This window comes from Curcuma longa, chromosome 1 (assembly GCF_044706935.1).
Source record: "Curcuma longa cultivar G26 ecotype Majalengka, Jawa Barat chromosome 1, ITB_CL_G26_1.1, whole genome shotgun sequence".
Taxonomy (NCBI): Eukaryota; Viridiplantae; Streptophyta; class Magnoliopsida; order Zingiberales; family Zingiberaceae; genus Curcuma; species Curcuma longa.
This window is the reverse complement of record NC_133861.1, coordinates 10,632,481-10,643,672: the sequence shown is the minus strand read 5'-3', so window position 1 is coordinate 10,643,672 and position 11,192 is coordinate 10,632,481. Positions and strand designations below refer to the sequence as shown.

Sequence of the window (11,192 nt, the reverse complement as noted above, 5' to 3'; positions counted from 1 at the left end):
TGTCGCATTCTAATTAACTTGCACATACGCGTAATTATATTAATCACTTGCATGATTCAGAGATAATCAGCACGCTACTCAGCATGGAAACAGTATACATCTTCTAGCGGTTTCATACATCATCTTTGTCTCTCCTTATAATGACTCGAATTAAAGTCATTTGTCTTGGTGTTCTAATGCGCATGCCCATGGTGTGTTTTGGTACTGTCCTTGTTATAATCTCTTTTATTTTTCTAAGGAAACGGAAGGCCACTTGCCCCTACCTGCTTATTCTGGTAACTGACAAAGAAAAGTATTCACATTAAACAAGAAGGTACGTATTCAAATCATTATGTGTAATGAACATGATCATATCACAGATTAATGAGAAAAATATTTTCACTCTGAATGCACAAATCATATCACGACAGGTTCTTAATTCTTATATGATAATGACGGAGAGGCATTACAGAACGAAATCTCAAGTCTCCTAAACAGTTTGCCTTGAGAGCTTAAATATGAAGAAAAAACCCAGAATATTTAACACGCTCCCAGTAATTCCCTAGTTTTTATTATTATCGTTACTGCAATTAATACCTCGCTTACGAGAGCGTACATAAACAGCTATCACTGACGGTCCGATCACGATCAGACGGTGGTCGGGGCGCAGCACCGGGGGCACCGGATGAGCCCGTTCTCATTGCAGGCTGTGCACGCTCGGAACGCCCCGCCGGCGTTGCCCTTCTCGGAGTAGCACCGCCGCGACCCGCTGCACCGCCGGCACACCAAGAAGCGGAGGTCACCGCACCAGTCGCAGATCTCCGGAGGTGCAGGCGCCACCCCCTCCACGTACCGCTTCAGCTCCCCTGCCTCGAGGAGCCGCCGGAGATCCTCGGCGCCTCCGATGTGGCGACCGCCGATGAACACCTGGGGGACGCCTACGGGTTGCGGGCGGCCTCCAAGGATGCCCCTCAGCTCGCGCAGGAACCCGGCGTCCATGGAGACGTCGCGCTCGTCGACGGCGACGCGGAGGCCGCGGAGGATGGCGCGGACGGCGGCGCAGTCCTCGAAGGTGCGGCGGACGACGCGAAAGGAGGAGAAGTAGAGGATGATGCGCTTCTCCTCGCCGGGAGGGAGGCCGAAGGGGTCCTTCTCCTGCGAGGAGCACCAGGGGCGGAGGAGAGCGGCAGAGGCCGGGCGAGAATGGTGCACGAGCGGCGGAGGAGGAGGAGGAGGAGAGGAAGCGCGGGAGGGGGTGGTGGAAGGGTTACTGCGGTCGAAGGCTTCACAATCGTCGAGGAGGGAGAGAATGTCCTTGAGGGAGGAGGAGCGGATGAGAAATGGAGATCGCTGAGGCGGCGAGGGGGACGTGATAGCCCGGCCGCCGCCGCGAGGGAGGTGCACTTTTCCCCACGCCGGCCACATCAAGCCGATGCAATCGAATGCGAGAGGAATAAGAAGCACAAGGAGAAGAAGAGGAGGAAAGATGTAGAACTCAATTTGGAAGAATGAAAATGAGGGAAGGAGCGGAGAACGTGGAGAGGTGCTGCTACTGCCAATGCAATCAGGCTCAGCCATTTCCTATCTTTAGCACACTGCCTGATGAGAATCTTATGATATATAGAGGAGATAGTACATTGTTTGGTAAAACCGTTGTTAAAATCTGTTGTCAATTTAAATGATAGAAAAAAAACGTTTAAAAATATCGATTTATTAAATACAATCCATCATGACATTTATATTAAATAAATTGTCTATAATGCATACTCATTTGATCCTCATTTTTATAACTTAATTCTATCAATAAAATAATTTAAGTAGATGAATAGTTGCCAAAAAGATCATTTTGAATAATTATCTTTTAAAAATACTTTGGAAATAATTAATAACTTTTTAGAAGTAGAAGGTGTCTTTTCTATATGGATCGACTATAATAAAGTCCAATGGAGTAATATCTCAGATGGGAAGTAGAAATTTAGAAATAGGCCCATCCCATTTCTTTGTATGGAATTGAGAGAGAAGAATAGAAGCATTGGTTAGTTACTTATTTGTTTATTTTCAAATTAAATAAAATTGAAATAAATAAAATTTCAGCAGTAGTTTTGTCTTTTTGTGTGCTAGTCCAGTGTGCAAGTAAATTATGAAAGCAATCAATTAAGTTAAAATTGAAGCTAAAGAGGCCCAATGGACCAAGGCTTAAGGCCCAATTCTCGTCAGTCCTTTCGGCCCCATCAACGGCATAGAAACGGCAGCGGCTGGGCGACCAGTTCCAGTTTCTTTTTTGAGAAATCGAGACAAGAGAGAAAAGGCAAAAGAGAAAGATGGAGCTCTGATTCTCAGTCGCCATCCCTGACTAAGTATTCTCCGGTGGCGGCCTCAACTTCGTCAGGGCAGTTTGGCAGAGATCTGCAACATGTCGAGTACGGCCGACTCAGCCGTACCAACTTTGGCCGTCCTTACCGCGGCCTCCAAGCACATTGCTTCGCGGTGCCGGGTAAGGGTCGGCAGGCCACTAGCTGTGTCCTAAATCTGTAAGTATTAATTCGTAGTAATTTTCTGTCTTGATCTCTAAATTGCTTCTTGTATAGTTTGGTTGATTTGCAACTAAACGGGTTTCAGTGTGGGGGCATTATGGAACGATTAAACGATGGTAACCATGTGTCGGGAAAAAATAGTTTCTCAATTTACGAAGAAACTAGGTTAAAATTTCCAGCTTTACTTTATCTAGTTGTTATGTTCTAGTTTTCTCTTATTCCATATCCTTTAATAGATAAATCCACGTATAAATTTAAAAATGCTGGCTGTGCCCATCTGTTGCCATTGAAATGATAAACCGCAATCAGTATTTGTATATGAACCTGAAAGTGATAAAAGTTCGCCATATGTATGCTCAATCTGCAACGCAAAAGCATTCATGCTAAGAATAGTCACATAGTCAACCTATGTATGAGACTGGTGTCCCAATAAATTTTAACCCTGGGTGTCATCTACATGCCCATATGTTTTTCTGCAACCGGTACTCTTTATCCTGTGATAATTAATTGGCTGTTCCAATGCTTTGTAAAGAAAAGTAATTGTGTTATTTATCAAGCTGGCTTTTAATGCGGGAGAATGTTAAACATTCCTGACATATCTACAAGTAGATGCAGTTTTATAGGAAAAGACAGAAATGTAAGTAAGGGTGTTTTGTGGGTATTTTGGAGATAACAAACATTATAATCCAATTTTAAGTCACAATAACCAATGCAATTATGATTGATGCTCATTATGAACCCTTCTCTTCTTAAATTCAAAGTTATTATTGTCACTACTATCTGATGTCGTAGCTTTTTAACTAGAAATTCACATTCACATGCATTTACCTCAACTATTTGGGGGTCAATTCATATTTTTAATCCTACATTATGCTCTATGCAAGGTCTTATCACTTGTAATTTTCTAATCGTTTAAATTATTCTTTACACATTAATTATTAGTTTCTTTGGTGCAATCAGTACTTCTTTCTCTCTAATTGATTCAACTCTTCTAATTATAACTTAGGTCGACTTTGAACATGTCCATACTCTGTCAATCTATTTTCTCACATTTTATCATTGCCACACCTAAATAATTTTGGAAGTTTTTTAAGCTTTCTTTTTAATCCATGCATCCATCTTCACATCTTCATCAGTACTACATTAACTTTTCTATGCATATTTCATTTTGGTGTATCAAAATAGTCTTATTAAACTTTCCTTTTAACCAAAGGGGCACACAATGACAAGATTCCAAAAGTTCCTCTCCACTTCCACCGCCATTCTTTATTTGTTAATGATATTTCAATTAATATCTTCTTGTTGAATAATAAATCCAATATAATAAACTCTTACTCTAGTTATATGATCATCGATCTGCTGTTGTTTTTTTTTTCTTATTGCAGAACCTACATTTGGTAGCTTTTAAAGTTTTTCCTACAATCCAAGCTTTCAAATTCATTCTGTTAGATTCTCATTATTGACTTCGAATAATAAACGCCAAGGAGGTTTGCCATGAATGAGATTAGCAGGTTCATCTAAAATCAATGTAAGAGAAGCTGATTAAGGTTTAACCTTGGTGTCAACCTACATTATAAAAAAACCATTTCTCACACTCTCAATAACTGTAGCAATAGTAACTATATTAACACACGTATCTTTCATCACATCAATATAATTGTTGGATATTTTTATCTTCACTATGAATCACAAGTACAGATTTCTATGATTTGATCATAAGTTTTTCTTGAGTCAATAAAATTCCTATGTAAATCCTTGTTTTTTCTTTTTTTTTTTCATTAGTGGTTTTATTAAGTAGCATCTATGGTTGATCTTCCCTGACAAAAAAACCAAATCGCTTTTTGACATCTCTGTTATTTTCTCCTCTTGATAATTATTTGACAAAGTTTCACAGTAAGAATCACCAACTTGTTCCCCCATATAATTTAGATGAGTTTCCATATGATGCATAATTTCCAGTTGTACATTTAGTTCTCTTCCTTCTATTTTTTTTTCTAGCCCTCTATAGCTCCTTATCATCTGGAAGTAGCTCCTCAATGTAAATACATCTTCATCCATATATTTTGTTCTTCCTCTTCCTTTGGATAAATATGGCCTTCATCTATATTTGCCTTGGCATTTTCTAACTTGTTTATATAAGGCAACAAATGATTATAATTGAAATCAATATTCATATAAGCATCATATTTCTGTGTATGTTAAGATACTTGAGTACAATATCAAACTAGTTTGCTCTTCAAAATGATTGGAACCAACAACCTATTAAATTGACTTGAGAAATGGTAAGGATAGTAATGATGATGAAATTAAGCAAAACAAAATATACTAAGAAATAAAGTAGTGAATGAACTTTGTCCCTTGAAATTCAGCAATTGGCATGTTACATTCTTCTTCAAGCATCAACAATGAAGAAGTCTATTCAATTCCTCTCTCTCTCTCTCTCTCTCTCTCTCTCTCTCTCGATATATATATATATATAGAGAGAGAGAGAGAGAGAGAGGAATGAATAGACAAGGAATAAATAAAATTCTTTGGCTCATGAAATAATTCCTATTTTTGGCTTGTGGGAATAGTCATAGATGATAGGTAAGGGGTAACTTCGAAAGATTAAAATATCCATATAATTATTTTTTTATTATCACATAGTAAAATATATACAAAACAATAGGCAATATGATCAAAACTTGAACAAATTTTACATCATGAAGCTGAATCGGAACCATTAAGATACACCATTTGAACTCAAAAATAAAAGTATTGATACAAGGGTGGATCTAAATCACTGATTCAGTTGTTACTAAAAGGTTTTATATGTTATCGGTCAAGTGCTTGTGGATACAATATCATTTTCAATGGCACATCTTAATTGTGCTATTTAAGTTGTAATCTATAGATTGGGATTGTGGTGAAGCTTCTAGCAACCATAGAAAATTTATCATATTTTTCAAGCCAAGCTCCAGAGTCAGACAAAAATGAAAACAACTGAGTTTAGACTGCATATCCTGTAGTTGAAGATTTTAAACCCAAGCAAAAGTGCTAAAATTTTAGTTTTTCCCAGACCTTGTGATATTACTGTAGTTGCAGGTAGGGCTAATCATTCGGTTAAAACCAAACTAATTAAACTTTTTTTTGAACAAACCAAACTGATCGAAGTTTGCCACTAAAACCGAACAAATCAAACTGATATAAAATCGATTAATTTGGTTGGTTGCTGAGCAGTTGACTGATGATGTATCATCAGTTGACCGCTATGTGGACAGTTGACTATGCCACTCGACTGTATATTTGTTCGAATTGTCACAACTCACAAACTTGGACTGATCATAACGCATCAGTGATTGCTGGCAGTTCAGTTTAATCAGTTCAATTGAATTCTGAATTTTATAATCAAAATCGAACTGAATAAACTAAAATAATCAATATTTTTAAAAAAAAAAGAATTTCCGAATTAACCCGAACTGAATTTCCGAATTAAATCAGTTCGGTCGATTATTTTGGTTTAACCGGGATTTTGCGCACCCCTTAGTTGCAGAAAGAGGTTGATTCATAGAACTAGTGTCAAAAGTTAATCTAAAATGGAATATTATGGATGGGCCATATTCTTTGACAGGAAAAGGACAACCTTACTAAGACTGATTAATCAAGCATGATGCCCTTTAAGCATTTTATATCAAACCACCATGCCTTGATTTAGTTCAATCTTATTTAGAAGATCTTGGATTCTTTTGTTGACTGACTGACAAAACAGAGTTTCTCAATATGGCAGTATATATGAGCTTCCCAATATAAAGGTTCCTTTTTATCCGACCACTCTAAATGATGAGAGTATAAATAGATGGGTAAAATTGAATTGAAACCCCATTTTAACAAATCCGTCAACAGTATACCTCATTATGGCCAAAATATCAAAAGTCTCTCATCCTCTTACATGCCTCTTTTACTACTTGTTCATGGAACTTGAACAGATTCGTATTTAAATCATTTGACAATCCTGTGGAATTTAGTTATTTCATGATAGTCTAGGTTAATTTATCATACGGGTAAATTATATCTACCCACTTTTGCTTTACTAGAATTTTGTATACCTTTGTTTTTTAAAGAAAATTTTCATCTAAGCCTACAAGTTGGCAATTTAAAACATGTTTAACAGAGTATAAATCCACAATTTTTTTTCTTAATTTGATTCATTTTAAAGTCCTACTCATGACATAATTATTTTCTCTTAAAAATGACAAAATTTGATTTCACTGGACTTAAATGTGATTTTTTTTTTGCAAAAAAATGAGACTACAAGGTGGAATCCACAAAAAAAAAAAAGAGAGTACAAGGGATACGATAGGAGTGTGTGTATCTGCTATTATCATACTTAGTGCATTTAGGATAATGCTATCCTAGATTATGTGCATATCTCAGTAAATCATGGCCTGGCAAATGAAAAGGAGCTTTGGATGATGAATCTATGGGTGTAAAAGTTTGATTTAGGAGTCAGTTGTCCGTGGAATGTCTATGATAGTGAGAAATGATAACTTGGAAGGAATTTAGGTAACAATGGGGGGATCTGTTATGAAGTGAGAACTGGAGATGAATTCTGGATGACTTGTAATGAAAACAATTACTGTTTCTTTTTGTTGTTGTTACATTGGAAGTCCCTAATTTGAGGAAGGGGGTACAAAGCATATTAAGTGAGTGACAAACACTGTGAAACTAAACTCTTTGTTTCCTAATCACGCAGAATTAGTATTTCAGAGAGATATGCAACCTGTAGATTCACTTAAGCTGTTTGTTTTGATCTATGCTGAGTAAAACACAACTCTTTGTTTCTCTTCTTTGATTCATGAATTATACAAGTTGCACCAAATATAATTGAAGGTGTTGGTGAATAAAGAAAATTCAATTGAACATGGTGTAAAATATTCTACAAAAGTTCTGAACATTCCTAGCAATATAATTTTTCATAAGGTTAGTTGGATTTATGATTGGTTGTGGACTGGTGCCTATATTTCTTTAACCATTCGTGTAGGCTGAAGGATCTTCATCAGAAGTGTCCTAAAGAAATGGATGCATATGCGGGCTGTATGTATTACTACACCAATGAGTTTGATATGTGTCACAAAGAGCAGGAAGCATTTGAGAAGGTTTGGTATCCCTCTCACCTTTCCCTCATCTTCCAATTTGTCAAGTCCTTGAGTTCCACTCTGGCTTTTGCCATATAATAAACTGCCCAACCAGGTAAATACTTCTTCCTCCAGGTTATGTGCTGAACCTAATTCTTGAAGCATATTTTGTTTGAACTAATGTTGCTCATGATACCCTGTTCCAGTCTTGCCTGGATAAATAAGGTTGCAGAGCTTGCAGATGATGCGCCATATCAATTAGAACTTTTTTTCTTGCAAATGTGAGGGGACCATCATGATTACTATACATACCCATGTATTTGTTCGTGTGAAAGGCAGGGACAAACTTAGAGCATAAAGGACACTTCAACTCTGCAAGCATATATATATGTTTACAACCTGATAATATTAAACATGAGATGCTGTACTCACCAAGATTTTGGTCATTGTTGCTTTTGCATTACAAGACATCGGAAATTATCGAACGAATCTTTTTTGTCGCGAACAATTAGAAATAGTAATTGTGCACACAAAAGTAGAGAGATAAGTGGGAATTGCTACTGTTATGGGTTAATTTAAAGAGCCAGACGGATTTGTTTCTTGTAGAGCACCAGCATTGGATTCTTTTTGCCAAGTTGAAGTATACTTACTAGTACAAGATTGCCATTTTTTTTAACTGTATGAAAGAAAACTTAACCAGCAATTTATCAAACATTCGCAAGATTGGCCTTTTGTGCTCAAATGTTTTTGAATTAAGCAATTAATTCGTTAATCGTACAATTAAGCAATCATTGTTCATTATACAATGAAGTGGGTTACTAATCATGCTGACATCTAAATCTTATATTTATATAGCACAGAGGTTGAGTGCGGAGCCCATGATTTGTATTTTTCCACTGTTGCCTTCGCCCCTGCAAACAACTTTTTGGATTCGAATAATGTATTGTTTTCTTTGATAGATTTTTTTGTCTGCTTGGTGTGCGATGGTGCAGACAAACCACCCTAGTTAATAATAATAATCTTCTTCTTATAACGTCAAATTATGACCCTTGTTCTTGTAACATCGAGACGAAGCAAGATAGTTTTAACATTGCATTTAATATTAAGCTCTCTTTCGTTGATAGGTCTGACAGATGACTGGTTGATACTTCTTGTTTAGAAACGAGAATAGGAGATTTAATTAATTAACAGTAAGTACATTTCCTATCCTCCACAGTCATTGAGTGACACTCACTTTTCCATGAGAAAAGTATAGAATAAAGCAATGCAGATGGAGGCTCTCCACTTCCATATTCCTGAATCAATAATTAACATGCATGGCTTCCGTCCTTCATTGAGGACACTCAAACTCCCCGTGAAGCTGCCATTAAGGATACTGTTGGAGGCTCCAAGGTTTTTGATGAGTTGTTGGATCGAGACTGGTCTGCTGATCAATTTAATTTAGGACTCCTATATATTTTATATATGAAGTCGAATCCATGTCGCCAATAAAGTGGATCACATTAGTTCAACCACTTACATATATATATATATATATATCCTAGATTTGAGTTTGTTTTCACTAAAGGTACTTCAGACAAAAATGTTACCAACTTCAAAAGAAAAAGACATCCTATGCGCTAGCTAGGTAATTAGCCTAAGCAGATGTAAGATATTTGAGTTTGGGAAGGTAAATTTAGGTTCTACCTAAAAACTAAACTCTCTATCGGTTCTCCCCTAATTATTTAGTGTTGTTTTATTTGGCCATGTGGCATGTATTGCAGAAATAGACAAGGGTTCAAATTTTAGTGAAGTCGAGACAATTTCCTCTTCCATCATGATTAACTGCGGTTTCTCGATTTACCTCCTCACAGATGGTCATGGGGTCGATCGTATGGGCCGCTAGGATAGTGGATTTTACTTTTTACAAAAATACATCAATAATAATAAAATCCGAATGAGATTCTTCAAACTTTTTCCAAAATCAAATAAAATATCACGGCAGTGAGTAGAGGTGAGCCTTCTATTATCTCCTCTGAGTAATCTTAATTACAATGTTCGGATAGTGGTAACTCTTGTCGAGGGAGCAATCGATTAATAATTGAATTAATCATATTAAATCGAACTTTCATATAAAAATTAAATTGACAAAACATTGACTAAATCAATCAAAATTTGAAATAATCGAACGTTGGATTTTTGTTGGACTTGAAAGGGGAGGAGAGTTAGGATGGTAAATAAGTCGAGCCAAATTAAATTTTAGAGTGTTCAAGGTTGTTTGATAAAATAGTCGAGCTTAAAATGTACTAAATCATTGAAATGATTCTTTAAATTTGCATTAATTTATTTTTTATGAGATTGGTTCAAGTTTGATTTGAGCTTAGTTTGTTTAAATGTTATTGGATTCTTGGTTTAAACTTATTTGATTATTTAAAATGTTTATTTGTTTGATTAGTTATTGAGCTTGATAATTTATATTTGTTCATTTTAAATATTTCTTTATGTATTGAACATATTTTATTAATTAATCAACATGATTCATAAATATTATTCACGACGAATGTTATTCATAAACGTTATTTACGAATATTATTCATGAATATTAACAAGTTAAACACATATGTGTTCAACCCTGTTTGTCTAGTTTAATGAGTCATTTAAGTTTATTTATTTAATTGATTTTATGTGTATTGAACGAACATAAATAAATTCAAGTCGAATATCAAATTTGTTCACGAACGATCGATTCATTTATAATCCTAAGGAGAGTCATGAAATTACAGAATTAAGAATTTTAAACTTTTAGTTCCGATTTGAACATAACCAAATTCGAGTTAATCTACTTTGGATTTTTAAAATTGAGACCGAATCAATTTATCAAAATAATCAATATTTTAAAAAATTAAAATTTCAAATTAATCAAATCGAACTTTTAATTTACGATGGGATCAGTCGATTAATTTAATTTAATATATTTTTCGGTCACCCTTAGTCATCTTGACTAACCTCTAACGAAGAGTTAATATTATTAATGGTGAAGAGGAAATTGATAAAAGAAGAACTACGAAGATATTTTTACGGTTCTAAAATTCTAAAGAGTACTTTGAAAAAAAAAGGAGGAAACGAAGGGATGGAGGAACGAAAAGTTTCCTTCAAAAAAAAAAAAAACTAATAAGCAAAAAAGAAAAATGAGACACCTCACCACCAAAAGTCACAATCTCACCGCACCTACCTGATCGTAGACATACTGGCATACATCATCCTTACGCCCTTTCTTCCAAACTCGATGATGCTCACCTGGATGAGATAGACAGGAGAAATCGAGAGAGGAGGAGGAACTGCAAATTAATCTTTTATGGTTTAATTTAATCCTCCGATCGATCAGGTGTATGCATGCATGGAACCAGCAGCCGTTGATTCCCCAGTTCCCGGCGGAGGCCGCGACAACGAAGACGACGCTCCTGATCATCCACTTCAACCTCCTCTTCAACCTCCTCCTCCTCCTCCTCCTCCTCCTCAACAACAGCAACAGCAGCAGCAGCAACAAAAGCCTAGTCGATACGAGTCGCAGAAGCGTCGCGACTGG

At 36.2% G+C, this 11,192-nt stretch overlaps 1 protein-coding gene across 1 annotated transcript; it reads right to left on the bottom strand.

The window, feature by feature from the left end:
• Positions 1-627: 627 nt before the first annotated feature.
• Positions 628-1,557, bottom strand: LOC141823387 (uncharacterized protein At3g28850-like). Its single transcript, XM_074710701.1, has one exon. It carries the CDS (start codon positions 1,555-1,557, stop codon positions 628-630), a length of 930 nt encoding a protein of 309 aa, XP_074566802.1.
• Between the last annotated feature and the right edge of the window lie 9,635 nt (positions 1,558-11,192).